This window comes from Tachypleus tridentatus, chromosome 9 (assembly GCF_004210375.1).
Source record: "Tachypleus tridentatus isolate NWPU-2018 chromosome 9, ASM421037v1, whole genome shotgun sequence".
In the NCBI taxonomy this organism is placed as follows: Eukaryota; Metazoa; Arthropoda; class Merostomata; order Xiphosura; family Limulidae; genus Tachypleus; species Tachypleus tridentatus.
This window is the reverse complement of record NC_134833.1, coordinates 29,057,224-29,079,606: the sequence shown is the minus strand read 5'-3', so window position 1 is coordinate 29,079,606 and position 22,383 is coordinate 29,057,224. Positions and strand designations below refer to the sequence as shown.

Sequence of the window (22,383 nt, the reverse complement as noted above, 5' to 3'; positions counted from 1 at the left end):
CGCTACATAAAAAAAAAAAACTTTGTCTCACATTATCATGAATATTTTAATGCTTAATAAAGTAATTGGTAATAATTACGCATCACTTTAACTTTTTTAAGTAGATACTTCGAGTAAGGGAAAATATTTGTATATTTTAAAGGAATCATTATTGTAAGTGTTAGCGCCATCTATTGAAGAGCTAATAACCATTACAACTTCAAAAACAAATTTATCATTTACAGTAATAAACATAAATATAAACACCAAAAAATACAAAAAAAAATTATTACAATTTTGAGTAATGTAAATAATATTGAATTTACCTGATCCGTTACATTTAATTAAGAATTATTGAAAGAAGATAGAAGTCATTTCAAAATACCCAATAAACATGCTTTTAGTCCTATTATTGTTCATCATTAAAGTGACACTTTCTATCAAATAATGTGTTGAAGATTCAAGAAAAGAAAGTCTAAGGGTATGTCTTATATGGGAAAACTTTTTTTTTTTTTTATAAATTCTCTTACCCAGGATTTCTTAATTCTGGCAAGTAAAATAAAGTGAAACATTTACGTTCCTCTAAAAACCACTTAAAACTTATTTTTCCTTTACCTTCTTTCATTTGAAGTTAAACTAACTTGCACTTACTAAGTAAAATATGTCACAGAACCAGGTGATAGTAAGACTCGTTACTTTTGTAAATTTAATAAACTTTTTTTTTTTAATACCCACTAATAGTGGAGAAACAACTTAGATTGGAACAGAAATGACCTTCCCAGTTGTGGTTTCCTAACAAAGACTAGTATTTATTAAGTGAATTATTAAGTAAATCATTCAATAACCATTCAGGCAAACAAGCAAAGTTAATAATGAAAGTATGAAAACTGGATACTGTACCATACTTAATAAACAGTGTTACAACACAATAAATTTATAAGTGTATTACAGCATGGTTCCACTACTTCAGATGACTAATATAATGATACTCATATTTCTAAGATTTACGTTGTTCCCCCCCCCCCAATTCCCTTAATTGGTATAGTACAGATTTCAAATTATAAGTGTGTATGTAAAGTATATAAATTGTATCTTTCATCTATCAAAAGCCATCACTAGGTATTAGAATGTATCTGCTGGGTTGAACTATGATGGTGGTTAACAGTCTATCTGAAATGTTATTTTGTACACGTCATTTCCAGATCTGGTTTTTCTCTCTCAAGAGCTACTGCCCTGGAACCATTTAGTTCAATATTATAACTCTTGTACTGAGATGTACCAAAATGTGAAAAAAGTTTTGAAAAATCTGTTAAAATATGCTTTGCAAAGTTATTTAATAAAGTTTAGAATTTTATCAGATTATCAACATGGTTTCACTGATGGAAAATCTTGCCTTACAAATCTTTTTGGAAAAAGTTACTGCTTACGCAAAGGAGGGTAAGGGTGTAAATTTTGGTGTATCTGGATTTTCAAAAGGCATTTCAGAAGGTGCCACATAAGATGTAAGACTAAAGGGAAGGCAGCAAGTCATCAACACCCACTGCCAACTCTTGGGCTACTCTTTTACCAACAAATAGTGGATTGACCATCACAATATAATGCCTACATGGCTGAAAGGGTGAGCATGTTCAGTGTGACAAGGATCTGAAGTCAAGACCCTCAGATTATGAGTCAAGTGCCTTAACTACCTGGCCATGTTAGGCCCTCAGTCTTATTACATTTGCTCTTTTTAATTTACATCAATGACATAGATGAAGAAATAGTCAATATATTACTTTTATTTGCAGATGATTTTAAGGTATTGACTGTTGCTATTTGTAAGAGGATGCTGTTGATTTACAAAAAAAATTAAATCATTTAGTGAGTTGGGCAAATAAATGGCAGATAGGTATAAATTACTGTTTTCCCTTGAAAAAGAGATATGGGGGACTGATTGAGGTATTTAAGATTGTAAAAGGAACTGATAATGTTGATGTGTCAACTTTTTTTATTATCTTAAAGTAAGAGCAGTAGAACATGTATAAATTTTGGTTGGGTAGACGTCATCTTTAAGTTTTTATTTTTCTAACAGTATGGTTGGCCTTTGGAATGGATTGCCTACTGAGGTTGTATGTCAACAAATTTAAATGAGTCTAAGAAAAAGCTTGGTAAGTATATGAATAATAAGGGATGTATTTAAGTTTTAAGTTAATTTACTTTCGAATGGAACAGCCAAGATGGACTAATTTATCCCATATTGTCCCAAAATGTCATCTTTAAAGAATATCTCAAATGTTATTTATATGCAATAAGTAAAACCTGATGTTAGTCCAACACTGCTTCACCAGCTTTCTTAATTTAAAACCATAAAATTGTAACACTTCTCTCATCTACAAGTGGCTATAAGCATTTCCTTATAAAAAAGCTGGAAATGAAAAGTTAATATTAAATTGAATTGTGGAGAACTCACAAGAAAACTAAATTTTAAAATACATATGGACTGCAAAGGATCCGATCCAATCTACAGCACAAATCAGACAGAAAAACACAACTCCTTACTTGTGCAATTTCTCTTAAGTTCCTTATAAACTGAAATACCTCATCTAAAGTTTTGTCCAACCACTGAACAGATGCCAACTTTTTCTGAATACTCTTCTTTTTTCGCCAACACAAAATATGGTTCAGCGGCCATGGATACACAGAACCGTAGCGGGGTTTAGTGACCTAAGCATTCATCATACAAAAACAATCGTATAAAACCTGTATAGTGAAACATAAATATTTATGCAAAAAACAAAAGAAAAAACATTTTTTAAATTTTTTTCACAAAGTTTTTTATTTTGTATTGTATCGATATTTCTCCATAATTTTAAAGCTGCTGAATTTCAAAATTTCAAATAAATACGAAATAGCCAAATTTATTACCAAAATATCATGGTTTACAGCTTTCCTATTTCTGAATACTTTTATCATTTTTCCATTGAACAAACATTGATTTTCCATATGTACTTCATACCAGATTAGTTTGTACCAAACATATTTTTAGCTTTTAAAATTATTTGGTTTAATTAACAAAAACTACTTGAAAAATAAAATATAGAAGCTTACATTATACAAGTACAAAAACTTAGATTAAACAGTACTCTTCTTACTGTGAAGTTAACCATCCAAACTGAGTGATGAAAGGTTAGGGAATTATCACAGTAATGACATTATGCAATGGTAAAATAACACACAAGATTTCTGTTGAATTGCTGACTAGATGATTAATTAGAATACTTAAGGCATCCAATGTTACCCACAATTCTTCTCATTTAAGTAGTTTCTAATGAAAATAATTAGTGCTTTGAAGATCTATTAGCTTAATGAAAGTTTTACTAAGATACTGAGTACTCATGACTTCAATAATATTGGTGCAATTTATGTGATGCATTTGTTTTTTACGAAAAATTAAAAAAGTAAAAATGTAGTAAGTACAATAACAAACAAAGCATTTATTATGATCCAAAAGACATCAACCATACTAATGCACATTTTCAGTTAAACACAAAACAAAAAAATATAAAGTAATAAGTTACACAGCAAATAATACAAAGATTATAACAACAACATGAAGCCTGATAGACTACAACTGTTTGATAAATATCACAATATGTTTACCAAATTTAACTTACTCTGGATACCAAAGTAGCCTTTTAGACAATAATAAAAACATACTTTGCCATTTGGGAAAATATAAAAATGATTCATGTTTCTTCAGTATTTCTTCCAGTTAGTTCTATAAATATATTTAATTTAAGAAGTAGTAGGCCAGCTTTTTTTTTAATAGTGAAATGGATAATCTTTTATTTTTCTATTGTCTGATATAATTTTTACTCATTTATGAGGACAAGCAAAATATGAAAATTCACATTTAGACTTGTTGCTATGTGTCAATTAAGTCAGCAGCACTCTACCACCCACCACCCACTTTAAAAGAGTGACTATCACTCTTCCCAGCTTGCTGAGATTTCTTTGCAGCTTTGTCCGACGTGCTTCACTGTGTCCATTAAACAACCAAGGTAATTACTATTATTACTTCTACTCTCCAGTCATGCCAATGAACCTCAAAAGTTCCTACCTCTTAAGTTATGTCTAGCCTCTGAACATGTGCGGGGCTGAAAAGAAACAACAGTTTCTGAGCTCACCTGGCCTGCTTTTCGGGTTTTTCCTGTGAGGTTTATAAACCAGAACCACTACCAGGATAAATTGGATTGGCAAATAACAAAATTACAGCTAAAGCATGGGGGGATATTTTTTTGTATATCACAAACTCTAACTTAACTCACTAGTTCCAAAACTCTACCACAGATCCAACATGTGCTAGTTACTTTACAAACTAGTTTTAGAGAGCTCATATATAATATTTCATTTCTTAGTAACCAAGCTTCAAAACACAAATAAAATAACTTTGTTGATGGTATATTCAGCATGCCCAAGATGAAAGACTTGTGCATACGTAATCTCTTCATTAACAAATGATTTCATTTCTCCCAAACCATTCCTCGAAATAGAATGCACTCATTAAAAGTAATAAACATGACCTTTCAACTTTACAAATTTTTATTTTGTGTTCTCTTATTTTCAGATATTTTACTCTGTTTACTTTTTTTTATTTAGCTACACTGTTGTTCAGTTACACCATTAATTTCAATATAACCACTCTACCATTAGCTCACAAAATAAATAAATACGTAAATATACACACAAGATCCCTCCAACAACAGAAGTTTATATGATTTCTTATTCAGAAGACAGAATTATACTTGAAACAAATAATGTAAAAATCCTGACGTCTGTTACGGTTTACTGTAACCTTTATAAAAGATTCTTACTACTAAGAACAAAAAATCACCGATTTTATTTTTGTGTTTTAGTCTAGAACTAATGTTGTACAATAAGTAAAAAATTATAGGATGGTTTCATTATCTTTCACAATTATTTTTGAAGATAGTGATGTATCTTTTACTCAATTAAACACACAAAACTTTTCCAATAAAATACAAGGGTTAGAAAGTACATGTCACCCTTCCTCACTTGTGATAAAGAAAATAAAGTTTTATGAACATGCACATTTGTAATATCTGAAAACACTGTATTTGAAGAAGATATTTCTATTGTAAAAATTTAGCCTGATGTTTCCAAACTGATGTTATCATATAAAATATGTGACTACCATTATAAGCTCATTAGATAAATAATATCAAGCACTATTTTATTACAAAAACACTTAACACTGTTAGTATAACATCAAATTTTGACAAACAGAACAGCAAATTAAATGACTATAGAACAACAGTAACTTACTATTCAATGACAAAAATGATACATTATCTTTTGTCCTTAATCTTATGTCTTATTACTATTATCAAATTAGGATATAAAGAACTCACCTCTCGAAATGTTTCATCATGACACCAACATACATACAACTGTAATAATAATAGTAGTATTATGTAATTACAAAGATTATAGTTTTAACTAACATACAAAATATGTTACGATTTTCTGAAGAACAGATCAGGTGCAACTAATGACAAAATTTACAGCCCTAAATTTGAGTTGTTTGATTTTTTGCTAAAAACATTCCTACTGTGTTGGAAAAAATTCCTATACATACACATGTTTTGAGTTATACAGGACAGAAAACTTAACTTCAGAATCAACTTTCAATCAAATAAATGTTTGGCTATCTAGTACAATTAACAACTCAAATACAATAAAATACAAAATTTCAAACTTCACTTTAATGCAATAATATTCAGATGTTAAATGCTGCTTTCATTTCTAATTAAATTTTAGTTCTACACTTTTTTTTTATGTTGAATTTCTTTAGTGACATTTTAAGCTATTTTTACTCAATGTTTGAAATAGAAACTGTTATCTTAGAAAACAAACATTTTAATGCTGTCAGTGCTAAAATATTCTAAGTATCAGAATATTATTGTATGTATGATAAAAACTACTTACTAGGTTTTAAAAATACAGTGGTATACAATCTACTACATTTAAGTCTTAAAAGAAATCACTTTGCATACATATGAATCTATATGTTTATGAAATATGTCAATATTAAGAATGTATACAAACACAATACAATTTTGTACATCTTAACCTGACATATTTAAATATCAATAATACATAATTACAAACATCAAGTATGTAAACAAACAACATGAATAAATAATGCACTTATGACAAACAGAAGAATCCATTACATACAATTACATATCACAAAATACATAATAATATATATAGTCTACTTTAGAAGCATGGTAGTCTTCAAAAAGAGTCAACCACAAAGATAAATAGCTGTTAAAGAATTATGGATTTTTACCACATTTGTTTAGATTGCTTAAAAAATGAAAAAACAAAACCAAAACCAAAACACTTTATCTGTATATGTGCAAAATGTTGGTGTGTCAACTGACTGAATAACTTACCTCTGCATTGGCAAGAACAGAGTTAACCAATGACATATAAGCTCTCATGTCAGCCTTCTCAGCATCAGTTAAGTGGTCACTAAGCCGAATACCCTAAAGTAAAAATACAATAGACATTCCTTACTTTTAAAATCAAGCAAGTGTTTTAACTTGAAAAAGAAAAGTTTCTACTTAATTTGTAAAAAATACAACAGGAGTTTTAATTTAACATGTAAAAATACAACAGGAGTTTTAATTTAACGTAAATATACAACAGAGGATACTGCTCAACCTATACACCTCCCCTTAAAATGTGCATTGAAATCTTACTGTTTACAGTTTCGCTCTATTCCTAAAAGTTTTCAACAACGTTATGTCTTCCAGTTTTGAATGCAAGTAGTGCCTTATGAATTCCATGACCCAATAAAGACTTGACTCTAATTTTATGGTTTTGTTGTATCTATGGCTCTAACAGTGACAACTTTATTCTTCAGATCTACAAGAGTCCAACCAGCCCTTAAAACATCAAGACATGTTGGATTATTTGGTTCCATTACGGCAGCCATTAGAGGTAAATTTATTTTAATGGATCCTGTAACAAGTACTTCACTTGTTGGTGGAACAATGACTGTTCTACTTCTCGCAGAAATTACAATCTCTGGTGTAGTGATTGCCACAAAGCTCACAAGGAGTTCCTAGGTTATAGACATGAAACTAGCCTAAACTTGTATGTTCTACCACTAAGTCTGTCCCAATATGTACTCTTCCTCAATGTCAATTACCCACATGTCATGACACAAAGAATTCTCCCACAGTAATTTCCAACTTTCCTCTTGCTCCTAGAACCTTATGTCCACTTGCTACTTATCTTATTCCCTCTCCTTTCTTCATATCTGCAGGCAGTTTATCATCTTTCATTCAAAAATCAGGTCAAACTATTGTAGATGTAGATACAGTGTTGATAAACATACTGCAAGACTTTCAAACCAATAAACCTGTGGAGTCATGGACTGGTTTCTTTAAAGAGTAAACTTATCTCACTTGGGACAGATGGGGTAATCTTAACTGTACTTTGTTCCCCAAGTCCAGCTAATTCCCATTTCCTGATTAGACCTTGGTTGTTCATTCAACCAAACTGGTCTCAGAGATTCATCTTTTGAAATATCATCTCTTCTGTGTGTGTTAACAGCTGTATTTCTCAGAGCCTTGGCTGAAATAGTCAGGTTTTTCTATATCTATAACAATTTTCTATTTCTTTTAACCTTTGAGAAAATTTCTTATTCTAAACAAGACTGTCTCCAGTTCTTTGTAAAACGTCCTTTCAAATTAGATTTGAAATAGTTATTGCCTTGTAGTTTATTTCCTCTATTCTGTGTAATCAGATGTTTAACCAATCCTTTTTGTTCTTTTAATGACAGATATTGGGAAACAATGGCCTACTGGTTAGTTCCAGCCCATAAAACCTAACAAACTATCTGGTCTATACTTTATTTTCATCAAATTATTTTGTCTTTGACAGCACTGTTGTATCACGGTCTCTTGTAGACAGGTTATTTTAAACTGACTGGGGAAAACAATTCACAGCACAGTTTATGTCTTTCTTTAACATATATAAGACTAAAAACTTATACACTGTCCTATATTGTTATTTGCTTACATTACATTTGATCTCTAAACCTTAACAAGAATTTATGACTAATGTAAAATCAACTTACTTTCAGAGAAATATAATCTTGAAAGCTAACACACCAACTGATTCACTATATGCTATACACTTAAGAAACTTACTACAATATCCACAAATCTTACATGTATGGTTTAACTTTGAATGTACAAAAACCAACATCAATTTAGAATTTTAAAGACCTATCATAACATTATCATTAAAATCAACAGTTCCCTCTAGCTAACAGTCAAATGACAGGATTAAAAGTATAAAGCTTAAACTGTATCTCAGAACAGCTGTTATGGGTATTAACACTTACTGATAAGGAAAGAATAGCATTTCAACCTTCCTAGGTCGTCTTTAGGTTAAGATAGAGAATTTGAATGTGACCATTGAAGGACACGACTTAGGGACGAGAGTATAAACATGTACGGGATTGTACGGGGCTTTGCAGTTAGATGTTAGATTTTTAATTAGTATAGGTATAAAGTCATTCCTTTATATTGGTTTAATTTTGGTTTCAGTTGTTGTATGAGTAGGGCTTCTTTGATTTTGCATTTGTTTATATTTGTTTCCCTACTTAATATCTGGGTGTTTTCTACTCTATAATCTATAGAAAAAACTACTAAAAGCCATGTTAAGCTCAAATGTAAAGAAGTAAATGACCTACAGAAACAATAAATTAATCTGGACTATCGACTGCATTCAACCAGACATTTATGGACTCATACAACGCAACATCAATCAACTCATTAGTAAGAACGACAAGAAACTAGATAAATTAAGGTGCCAACAACAAAAAAAGATGCCAACACAACAAACCACCAGCAAACCTCACAATTAATAGATCCAACAGAAAACTAAGCAATGAAGAAATACATCTACTCAACAAAAGGACTTAGCAGTAGCACCTAGAAATATTCTATCTATTGAAAGTATGGGGAATCCCTGTGTCGCCAGTTCTAGCCAACATTTTATGAGACAGATTGAATCATAAGCGATCAATTCAGCCTTACACCAACCACTATACTGGTACAGGTATATTGATGATACAATTGCTGAATTCATATCTACAGAACACACAGTTTTTCAATCATATTAACTAGATACACCCTAACATTAAGTTCACCTGTGAACAAGAAAAAACTAACCAAATAGCATTTCTTAACCTCAAAATTACTAGAACTGATACACAAAACAGAAATCCACAGAAATATCGCCCATACTGAATTATGCATTCCCTGGGACTTAGAACATGAAACATAAAAACTCAACATATTAAGAAATCAAATAAACACAGCCACAAAACTATACTCACCTGATAATATTAACGATGAAATCAACAAAATAAAACAACACTTCACCAATATCAACAAATTTCCTCAGAAAACTATAGAAAAAAATATATGCACTCACCTATAACAACAAACAAACAATAAATCCCAAGATACAACAAACTACAAAACCTTGTACTACTGCATACCACATGTTCCTGACATGAAGGAAAACATAACCAACGTTTGAAAAAAACTTAAAACACAACATTCCAGTAAACACCAAATGTATTCAAAAACCTACTAAACTAAAGTCCATACTATGTAAAAACAACACTGACAAACACAACACCAACATAATTTATTAAATACAATGCAACAACTGCTGCGACTTCTATATTGGAGAAACAAGCAGAAAAATGGAAACTAGATTCAAATGACAAAATAAACAACAACAACAAAAACACCTTTACATGTTTTTGAACACTGCAAATCAAATAAACACAACATAACCATAGAAAACACTTAGATACTAAGTAGGGAAACAAACACAAAATCAAAGAAAACCTACTTATACAACAACTCAAACCAAAAGTAAACCAATATAAAAGGAACACCTTTATACCTATATTAATTAATAACCTAACAACTAACTGAAATGCCCCCTACAATCCCATAACTGTTTATACTCTTGTCCCTAAGATGTGTCCATCAACGGTCACATTCAAATTCTCTTTCTTAACCTGAAGATGACCTAGGAAGGTCAAAACGTTGTTCTCTCCTTATCAATAAAAGTGTTAATACCCATAACAGCTGTTCTGAGATACATTTTTATTTCAAGTGGGTTTCTTATCATCAAAAAAGCTTAAACTGGTTGTTGTTTGGCATTTTTTGCTGCAAAGCATCTACGCCAGGGGTGACCAACCTTTTGTTTCCTATGCACCAATTTTTTTCACTTCTAATTCAGATGCGCCACACAAACTTTAAAAGCCTTTCAATCCTATAAGTATGGTAATTTGGAGATATTTGGCAGTTATACATATAATCATTTGTTATATATATATATGTTAATGTGGAGTGTGGACACATGTAGAAGTTGTAAAAAGAATTCAACATGAATACAAGGTAAACTTTATTTACTTTATTGACACTTTGCATTTGCACTGATATATTTCATTAGTTATTTATGAAAGAATATCTAACAAAAATTTATCAACACAATTAGCAGTTTTAACGAAAAATAATTTTACATGGAGGAAAAATAAACATAACTAGGTTTAATGAGACTTTTGACTTTGCTTCGCTTTCACCAAATCTGTAATATTAGGAGTTAAATTAGTAACTGACAGCAACAGACAGTTTTTCAGACTTGAATCAGATAGTCGCGACCTCAGTTTGTTCTTGATCATTTTCATGGATGAAAATGCTTGCTTGCATCTGTATGTTGTTCCGAAGCAACAGGCATAACTTTGGGCAAATTTTCTCAGTTCTGGAAAATGTTCACATGGTAATGATTGCCAAAAATTAAGCATTCCAGATTCACTTGGGAGTGAGGGAAGTTCATTAAATTTACTCTTCAGTACTGAATTTGCTTTTAAATCAATAAGTTCCATTTGTATATTACTAGGCATCTTCAGAATGATTTGTTCAGTAAGTGAAAATGGATTTATAAATGCAAGCATGCAATCTTCTTCTTTAGGAAAATCACTAAAACGACTATCAAAGACCTCTTGTAGTAGTATGATTTTTTCAATGTATTCTGTAAATTTGGTATTATCTTGAACACATTCACTTTGTTCCTTTAAATGTGGAACTTGGCTCAAATCCTTGTTTTCTAGCTGAGAGATGAACAGTTTTAATTTCATTTTGAATGCACTGATATCATTTACTAAACTAGGAAACAATTTGTCCTTGCCCGGCAGTTTTGAATTTAGGTCATTGAGATGTCTGGTAATATCAACTAAAAAAGCTAAATCAAACATCCACTTTTCATTACACAAAGGGCCCTTTCCTCGGGCAGCTCTTCTTCCAGAAAATCATGTACAATATTTTTCAGTTTCCAAAATCTTTTGAGAACTTGTCCTCTAGAAAGCCAACACACTTCACAATGAAGGATGAGATCACCATATTCCATATCTAACACTTCACAATATTCTCTGAATTCTCTCCTATTTAATCCTTTAGCTCTAATTTTATTCACACATTTTACAACTGGTATCATAACATGCTGCAAATTCAAAATATTTACACACAGACTCTTGGTGTATTATGCAATGATATTTTAGAAGAGGATGGCCTAAAAACCTTTTGAGCAAGGATACAGTTCCAGCAACTCTACCAATCATTGACGGTGCTCCATCAGTACAGACACTTAAGAGTTTACTAAAGTTTAAATGCTGATTTTCTAAACATGACTTTACTTTCTCAAATATGTCTGACCCTCTAGTTTTTCCATGGAGTGATTCAAGGCCAATAAGTTCTTCAAATATGTTAAAATTATCATCCATTCCTCTTATAAAAATACTTAACTGGGCTACATCACATATGTCAGCAGATTCGTCCAAAGCTAATGAAAAGAAAGAACACTCATGCACACGTTCCTTCAGTTGCTCAAATACATCATGAGAAAGTTCCTCAATGCATCTTGTAATTGTCTGCTTTGAAAGAGCGATTTCGTTTACCTTTCTTTCAATACTTTTATCACCAAGACATTTTGCAAATTTTTGGAGGCAGGGTTTAACAATATATTCACCGTCAGAGAAAGGCTTATGCTTTTTAGCCAACACAAAGGCGATTTTGTAGGATGCTTCGAGCATTGCCAAACTTTCACAACTTCTCTTTACAAAGAGATTTCGCCTCTTTTTCATATCCTCTTTTTTCTTGACCACATATTCTTTCCATAACTCAGAGCCAGGCATTAACTTTTGTTTTTCTTCTACTTCAACTTGGTGTTTCTTATAGTGTCTGCTAAGATCATGTCTTCTGTTATCTGAGAGGGTGCTTTCACAAACAATACACATTGGTTTTCCTGAAGGACTCGCAATAAATAAGAACTCATTTTCCCACAGTTCATTAAACTGACGTTTGCTATTGCTTTCTGCTTTTCTTTTGCTCATGTTCTTTTTCACTGTAATGGGACTATAAAAAAATCGAAAAAAAATTATTATTATTATTATTATTACTAGTACATCCCACAGGATCATTGATCCTGTTTAATCCATGAGAGTATTGAAATTTTTTTAGATTTCATTTATATATTCGTAATCAGCTTGAAAAACTGCAACAGATGATGTATAAAACTTTATTGTTTTCAAACATTTGAACTTATACAAAATGTTTGAAAAAACTAAACATATTAAATTAAAAAAAACATTATTTATTACTTTTTTTTCTAGAAAATTTATATAAAAATGATTATAAGCAGTCTTTTTTGTGATACTATTCTCTAACAATGATTATAGGAAATCTTTCATGTCCTTTCAGCCTTCTATTACACCAAGTCATAATAACTAAAAAATTTAAAAATTAAAAATCTGAAAAAAAATTTTGATTTAATTTATATATTCGTAATCAGAGTGAAATTCTGCAAAAAAACTGCATCAAATGATGTATAAAACATTGAGATTTTCAGATATTTGAACTTTTACAAAAAATTTTATAAAAATTTCAATATTAATACAAAAATTACTATTTAATTTTAAAAGAATTAACTCAATTCAATTTAAAAAAAGAATAAATACTTGCTTATTATGAATATGTTTTCATTTATGTATGCGTGCATATGTGTAAGGAGGAAAACTTTTACTCACGTCAATGCGAAAAATGAAATACTTCTACTGAGCTGCACTTTTTGTTACAATATTTAACATCCGGTTTGTAACGTACAGTTAATCTGACTCTTAAATTTATGTTTGTTTCAATGTATCTATATCTTCTTGTGTATTCATGTATGCGTTTTAGGTTGCTGTTTCTGTATCTAAGTTTCTCTTTCTCTTCTTTCTATTATGTCTTGATATAAAGATATATACTGAATTACATAAAAATCATTGCACCAAACGTCTTCATACACAAACACAAATGACAAACACACACATCAACTTCAAACTCCTAATAAATGAACTCACACTCATATACCCGCAAACGTACATTCTTATCTCTGGGGTATAGTGCACCACTTGTAATTGTGCAATGCGCCACGGTTAGCACATGCGCCATAGGTTGGCCACCCCTGATCTACGCTATCTGCACCAATTAAGATGGTACAGCTGGTACTAAAGAAAATACAAAACCAATTTAAGTATTTGTTTTAAAGTAATAGTTAGAAATAAAACTGTATTGTCACTTTTGCCTATCCTGTATATAAACTAGATGCATTTCCACAGGTTCCCTGAAAGTATTCTATTTCAAGATTAAATAAACTCAAAATTACAAGTAATAAATATTTTTATTTATTGCTTTTGAAGTTTCATATGTCATGACGTGTTGTGGCTTACAAAGTGCATAATCCTTCTAAGATTCATGCCATAAACACATTTTACTAATGTCATAAAAGTACAAATTGCAGTGTTAAGTGTCTCTTATGTAATGTCAAGTGTCCACTAAAATGATGTACAAACAACATACTACTATAGCATGGTGTGAGAAGTTAAAACAGACAACCCTTTGAGGCAGCCTTCAGCCCTCTTTTGGAGAAATGTATGCATTTAATGGTTATATTAATTAATCTTTTTACATTCATACCTTTGTATTCACAAAAGCAACAATAGGGTCCATTTCTGCAACAACAAAAGCTCCACATCTGATAAAAGGCACTTTACCTATAAAAATATACATATACTAACTAAAACAATTTCTAGTACTATAATATAACAAATAACAAAGAAAAACTAGTTTTAGTTTTGAATTTGAAGGCAACAGGTGAATCATGCATTACAATTGTGAAGCAAGATGTACAGGTTAAAAATGGCTAAAAAAACATGGAAATAGTAGTTAGCACTACATCAAAAAACATGGAAATAGTAGTTAGCACTACATCAAAAAACATGGAAATAGTAGTTAGGACTACATCAAAAAGTCACTTTATCTAAAAATTGACTTTTATTACATCTTAATGAGCTTCATAAAATCATACAATTAGCAGCAGCAAACAACAGATAAAATACTACTCCAAACACCATCACTATAGATAAAACATATGATTTTTATTGGTACGTGTGTTATCTTTATTGCACTTCTAAGGTTTATGTTAAAAAAAAAAACACAATTGTCTATCCTCTGTTACAAACAAGCTTTTATTTTATGCATCCAATGGATTGATACTCCAACTAGTAAACATGAGTTTGCTAGTGACATAGTTTATCATCAAATTGGTTAAACTCTGGTTTCTCAAACAATACTCATCTCTTCTCAAAAAAGCCAGTGATCCACCCAATAATGGTATATTAATAAATTAACTGTATTAAAGATGTGTATAATAATTTTGTCAGAAGTATGCAATTACAAGGACAAAATACAATGAACAACATACCTGATGGTGACATGCTTTCTGCATTTGATCTCATTTGCACTTCAAAATCCAAAGAAGCCATCTTTAGAAAAGCTTGTACACTTAAACAACTAGCATTATCTGGCAACAAGATTTGTTCCACTGTAAGAAAAATGAAGCATCTTTTAAATTTGTACATAACACTTATCCGAAAAATAATAATGAGATTTCCACTTAATAAGAATGCAATTCAAATGTTATACTGTAACCAAATTGACTACAACTGTTTTAAACATAATTTCATATTAAAGTAAATGAATAACAGCAACAGGTTTAATATAAGTTTTACTTTTGTGTTTTAATTTATTTCACAAGAGATAACTTACAAACAAAACAACTTTCAAAATTGAGAAAAAACACGTAATTATAAAAAAACAAACCAATAGTTTAAGACATCAAGTAGTACATTAAGTAACATACTGTGTTATGTTGTGTAAAATTTATTAGATGCAATATATTAAATATCATGGTTACTTTCAAAGTATCTCATGCAAATGGAATGACAAAAATAGTAACATGGTTGGAAACAGTTGATTATTTTGCGTGATGGTAGAACAGCAGTTATATTAAAGTACCTATTTAGAAACTGAAATGTGTATAACAAACCACTGAGAATTAAAACCTTCTGTAATTATAAACTACAAAGGAAATATATGTTCAAGATTTCAGAAGTCCAACAACCTGAACTATAACTACCATCTTTCCCCTATAAAAAATAGAACTTTAGCCATTCTTGAACTCTCAGTCACTTGCCCATTGTTGATTGGTCTACTAAAATGAGAGCAAGAATTTTGTTTATTTAATCTTTGACCTCTTTTAAAACTATAGAAAAGCTTTCTGACTCTAATGCTTTAATATATCTTAAATCTCTTAGTCTCACTCCTACTTACCATTCAGGTATTAATATCTACATGATTCAGGTCAATTTTAACACTTTCTGAACAACACTAAAGGTCAGGTATATCTTCTATTGCAAAATAAATAACAATTTTCAATAACAAATCTTGCCATTAACATCTTTCAAAAGCCCAATTCCCATTTTAACATCTTGTTTACAGTTAACACTTAAAAAATGTCCTGGTTGTTACCTTCAAGATTATCAGCCATAATAATTCTCATAAATCCTTTTGGGCATCCTAATTTGTTTTTTTAACATCTTCAGTTTTCATACAGTTCTGCAAATTTTTCAGCTTGTCTTTCAATTTAAACTTGTAGTATTTATCCTTAATTTTCTCCTTTATGCTTTCAGTAAGCCAATTAGGTATAACCTTCCCCTTTTGTCTTCTTTCTAGGAATCAGTGTTTTTTAGTAAGCCAATTAGGTATGGCTTTTTTTTTTAATTCTTTCTAGGAATTAGTGTCTTTTAGTAAGCCAATTTGGTATGGCCTTTCCATTTTGTCTTCTTTCTAGGAATCAGTGTCTTTTAGTAAGCCAATTAGGTATGGCCTTCCTTTTTTCTTCTCTCTAGGTTGGTTGGTTGGTTGATTTGGTGTTTTATGGCACAAAGCAGCTAGGCTATCTGCACCAAACATTTGGTAAAAATTTAAAATTAAAGTAAATTTAGTAAAATTCATAAAAGGAAATTAAGGTACAACAAAACAAAGTTTAAAAAATAAAATAGCATAAAACCAATGTTTACATCTAGTCTACAGCAGTAAGAGAAAAACTACAGCAATACAAGTTGTAAAGGACTTTCTGTAGCATAATTGTAATTATCATAACTCAAGACTAACAGGTAAGTACAAAAACCAGTCAGTCACCCGAAGTTTGCCTTTCCAGTCCTGGTTGCAAGTTATTTGACATTATGGCCATTTTCAAAAAATAAAGTAATAAAAGTTTTAAAACACTTGTAGCAAAATTTTAATAATAACTAACCAGGATGACTAACAGGTAGTTCAAACAACAGCATTTGTCACCTGAAGTTGGTCTTTCCAGTCCTGGTTTCGAGTTATTTGACTTTACAGCCATTTTCTAATTTCAAATCAAACTAGATGGACTGATTCTTAAAAGGGAATCACATTAAAAAAGGACTAATGTATAAATTAAAAAACGTAAATGACATTAAAAAGATTAATGGTCTTTAATAACCTAAAAACATTTCCAAGGTGGACAGTGTTACCATCACCAATAACACTGTCTAACATTATGGACAAACCTTGGGACAGAGCATGTTTAAAATCGTGCCAGCATTGAGTGTCATAACGACAGCAAGAAAATAATATGTGGCTTATTGGGACCCGAGTGATACACACTGGTGTACCAGTTCCAGATAAAAGAAAACGAGTTAAAATACTGTGACCAGACTGTCTAGCTAAAACAACTTCCTCTTTTTGATCCTTACAGAAGCAAGACAGCTAAAGTCCAATATAGAGTTTTATTTAGAAAAGCTTGTTTTTGCATTGCTCACTCCAAGTCGACTGCCAGTTGTCACAGAGCTGAGCCTTAAATAAGGACCATAGTCCATGTATGGAACAGGCACAGCAGTGATAATGCCAAGATAACAAAGAGGGCTTCCAACTGACCTTTGCTAGGTACATACCTTAGGGACAAGAGAGTAAACAGATACAGGATTGTAGGGGCTATTGCAGTTAGATACAAGGTTAATTATTATTGGTATAAACCATGAAGCCTTAATGGCCAGTTTTGCTGTAATCTCCCTTTGTTAACCTGAAAATAACATAAGACTGAAACATTGTTTTTATTTTGGTAAGTGTTAATACCCATACCAACTGTACTGAGATACATTCTTTTTCACCTTATTACTCATGCTACTCATGCAGAGAGCAAAAAGTTTAAATCTATTACAGACTTGTACCCAAATACTAATTGAAGCTGCTTCTATAGTGTCAAATAAGTACCTTCATTTTTTATTACTGTGTATCCCTGTAAAGCTAGAACTCTCACCCTCTTTCCAAGCAACCTTTACCATAACTCTACCAATTTTCTGTCTCACTTCTTTGAATTTTGGTTATTATATTCCCCCTCTAGTAGCATGATCTTCACAAAAGCTATTTTCAACTTATTATCCAATAAGAAAGTCTGCAAATCTTGAATATTGTATCTTTCTGAGCTTCCTGCAAGTCAAGTCCATAATTCTCAGATGTAACCTAATTCTAGCACAGCATTCTATAAATTTCATCCCATGTATCCTTGAACGACCTCTAACCATATTTAAGTTTACCAGTCTTGATTCTCTATTTTCAATATACCCAACTAGTATTTGCATACCAAATTAAAGTTATGTTTTTTTTCACAGATTATATACGTCAGTCTAACATTAAATCCTTCAATAACTAATCATTTGGGTTTTCATAATTTGGATCACATATTTGACTCTGCATTCAGAATTCAGTTACATCTCTTAGTTGAGTTACACTGACTTAGTGCAGTTCTCAAAACACATTGAAACAGCCTTGTATTGAAACAACACTTTCTTTGAATGGTTTTTAGTCTTTTACATTAAATATTAGAAATTAATGCAAACTCTCATTATAATAAACTTAGATATATTTGTAACACCATGATATACAAACCAGTGTCGAGTCAAATAGACCCAAAACATAAAAGAGGGTTAATATAAATAGATGAAACAAGTGCATATCTCATCAAAATAGTCAATACATTTCTAGATATTGATGCTGTGATACAATATATACATACTTACAAGTGTTTTACTATCTATATTACTAACATTGTCTTATTTAAGTACTTCACACTTCACTGTGTTTGATCAACTAAATGGCAGGTGACAAAAGAAATGAACTAAAATAAATAGTTAATATCTACATTTCTTATTGCTAATTTATTATGTTACCTTTCATGTGGCACTCAAAACTCACCACCCTTCATTAAAATCATTAATTTGTAGCAAAAATACTTTACTAGAAATTCCGATATTTTCTGTACAAAGACACTAAAAACTTGCAAATTTCAAGAAGCTAAGTAAATCATATTGCACCGGATGATATAATTGGATCACATCATAAATATCACTATCACCATCAAGGTCAGATTAAGGGTTTTTATTAGCCCCAGGCTTTTCAACTTATAAAGGCTCCCTCAAGACAGGACCTCTATGAGCAATACACATTTATAGTCATAACTTGAGGCCCTGGACTTCAGCCCAGTAAGCCCATACCTTAATTTGGGGTTGATCACCACACCTTGAACGGAAATTTATCCAAGAACAAGACTGATGAAGAAAACATTTGACATACTGAATAAGTCCATAAAAACATCAAGGCAATGCTCTGTTGCTAGCAGCAAAACTTAACAAATTTTAGGGTGTTTTATAGACATAAACAAACATATAAAAGGATAATGGCTTATTAGAAAGGGTTCAAAGGAGGATTACTAAAATGATTCCACATATAGAAGAAATATCTTATTGTGTAGGATACAAATCCTTTGCCCACTTTCACTTGAAAAAAGTAAAATGGAGAATTGATTTTATTGAAGTTTACATTATTATTAAGGGCATCAATAGGATGAAAACCTCCGACTTCCTGGTGCCATATTGTAGAGACAACAAGATGAAAGAATGTAAGTTTATGGAATAATAAAAGCCAGATTAAGCTCCAGTTTAGCACTTATTTTTTCAATAGGGTGATTGACTTATGGAATAAATCACCACTATCAATAGCTAAAGCCAAGAAAGAAATTAAAATATGCAAATTGATAATTTCCTGAAAAGTGAAGGATGGGTTCAAGTTTTTTACTTTTTCTCAAGGATAGATATTCATGAATATTCTTGAAAAAAAACAAATTGTGCTTTGCAATTTCTATGTTACTAATGGTTACTTTTAACCAAATTAATCATACACAAAACCTTTCAATTTCAAATATTTATCTTTCAAAATTCTAAAAGAATTCCAGCTAGCTACGCATGTCGTATACAATATCAGACAAGCTATCCTACTAACTAAATAGAGGTTACCAAGGAGCAAGACTGCACATGTGCTTTCATTATTGTCAAAGAAATAAATGAACTTGTAAAAACATTACAAAAATTTAACTGAAATTACATATGTAATGTATAAGAATGAAAATGAATACTTTCAGTAGGACATACAAGAACATATACAATCTTTAGTACACCTTTCAAGGAGAATGAAACAATAATAATACACCATACCTTACCTTCATATGGCTGATATAGTTTAACATCATCTGGCCATGGCTCCACAGCTATAACAAATAATAAAACTCAATAATACATTCTCAATCCCTTCAAGTTTGATGATGTTCAAGTCAACACTTTATAAATTTCATAGAACTCTAAAAGAGACAAAAAGGAGCTTAATGGCTTAGTAAAGATGACCCTTCTAGCTCCCCACTATAACCACCCCTTACAACACATATTCATCCAAACTTTTCTTGCACTAAATTAAATTTTCTGCCTCCACCACCCTTAAAGGCAACTATAATTTGTGTTTTAGTATTATATCATAATAACCATTCTGCTGTAGGAAAACTAAACTTACAACACTGTGAAAAGTTGAAGGGAATACTACAGGGTGACCCACAAGTCCCTACCCATCCATATATCTTGTGTATCCAGTGTATCTGTGTGCTGTCCCTTATTCTCGCTGCATAATATTATGCGATGCCATGTTCTGCGAGACATTTTCCTCAACATAACAGGGGGTTATTGTTCTAAATGCTGCAGAAACAGTTGCCTTCAACTCATCATTAGTATTATAACATTGTTTAGACACAATATGCATGAGTTGGGACTTACGAGCCACCCTGTAGATTACAAGAACCAACAAAGGTAAAATATGCAAAAATTTTAGTTGCTTTGGTATATACAGCTTTATCAAATTCTATGAACATATAATTTTACATAATTCTGTGGACAGTCTTATTTAACACAAGTTTTTCGTCCTGCATCAAAGCATTAATTGGTCAAAACTTACTGTCCAATTTCTACATTCAAGTATTAGTTGCACTAGATGGTAAACTGGAAAATAATTTTTTTTTCAGCCTTTTAAAAGTATACGATATGTCAAAAATAATTTTGATATATGTACAACTGAAAACAGAAAGTCAAGGATATAAATATACTAGCAGTAGTATAAACACTGAATGGTTTACAATCATAGCTACACCTCTGACATCAGTTTGATGTTTAAACTTTTTATAGGCCCCCTTTCATGTTTCATCCTAACTTGAACATAATTTCTTAACTTAGGACAAATTACAACAAGAAACATATAAACCAACTATTCAAAATTAAAACTTGATGCAATAATTTATGTACATATGCTATTTTGTCTTTGCTAGTCGTTGAGTGTACACCAAAGCTTCAAATTCAATACTAAAAGCTAAACTTTTACTCACTAATCAATAACTTCTAGTCGTTATAAATTTACGTCTAGGTAACTTCCACTGGTACCGACAATTTTACAATACAATATGCACAATTCATTACTACAAATAGTAGTAATACTAATAAGCTATAAATATAATATGATAATTAATTATAATGTAGTATTACTACTATGTAATAATCAGCATAGTTAATAATGTTATAAGTAAATTTAATACCTCCTAATTCAACGGCAATAGATTCGGTAAGAAGAACCGACGGCATGATACTTAATACTTGGATAATTTAAAGAATTACTATTTATACGTAATTGTTATTCAAATATTGCAGTAACTCTCTACAATAATAAAATAATATACGTTCATTGGGAGTCATGCCGTCTAAACAACCATCTGTGACGCAATTTTGTTCTATAAGTATCAAGCTCACTTTTCTAACGCCCAAAACTCATTCGCAATAAAATTCGAAAAGTATTTCAAACATTCATAGGAAAACTGACATATTTTAACATACAAATATTTTTTGTATTTTTCAAAAAATAGTAGTTTGAAAAACTCGCAGTCTACAATGCAAGAAAAACTTTAATTTCATTTCAAAAATTCTGAAGACTTCTCAGAAATATCCTTCACGATTTGGGGATCGTAGTTATAATATTACTTCACAATAATAAGCACGGTTTAATGTAATCAACAAATAGTTAATTTATACAGAGCTGCATATTAAGATCGCTATTAAAGATCAATGTTGTTTGTTAAGCGCAGTACTACACAATGGATTAGCTATGCTCATACACAACGCAAGTATCGAAACCCAATCCTTTTTCATTATAAGAATCCTCATATTTATCTTGGAGAGAGGAGAAACATAAAAAGGGTTATTTGTAGTCAAGTTTCAAGGGATATGCTATAATATTTTATTCACTTGTTATATTTAGGTGTAGTTTTGCATACTGATAGAAAACATTTTGTTTACATTACAAAACTATTTTCCAATTTTTCATAAGGTGCTTAGTACTTTCCAGAATGCATCTCCATCTCAACGTTAAAAATATAAATAAGTTGTATACTAATATATCTGTATATGCTGACATGACATCTTAAACTGTCAGCATATTTTTGCATTTCTAAAATCGTTGGTTATTTATCTTT

At 30.9% G+C, this 22,383-nt stretch overlaps 1 protein-coding gene across 1 annotated transcript in view; it reads right to left on the bottom strand.

The window, feature by feature from the left end:
• Positions 1 to 22,029, bottom strand: part of LOC143224948 (metaxin-2-like) — a 31,369-nt gene extending 9,340 nt beyond the window's left edge. Inside the window, exons 1-7 of the mRNA XM_076453466.1 lie at positions 21,454 to 22,029; positions 20,044 to 20,091; positions 14,887 to 15,006; positions 14,100 to 14,176; positions 6,441 to 6,533; positions 5,391 to 5,429; positions 2,557 to 2,682 (exon numbers count right to left, since the gene is read on the bottom strand). Of these exons, the coding sequence (XP_076309581.1) occupies positions 2,557 to 2,682; positions 5,391 to 5,429; positions 6,441 to 6,533; positions 14,100 to 14,176; positions 14,887 to 15,006; positions 20,044 to 20,091; positions 21,454 to 21,499 (549 nt within the window). The 5' untranslated portion in view covers positions 21,500 to 22,029. The remainder of the gene's footprint in view (positions 1 to 2,556; positions 2,683 to 5,390; positions 5,430 to 6,440; positions 6,534 to 14,099; positions 14,177 to 14,886; positions 15,007 to 20,043; positions 20,092 to 21,453) is intronic.
• Positions 22,030 to 22,383: the final 354 nt, after the last annotated feature.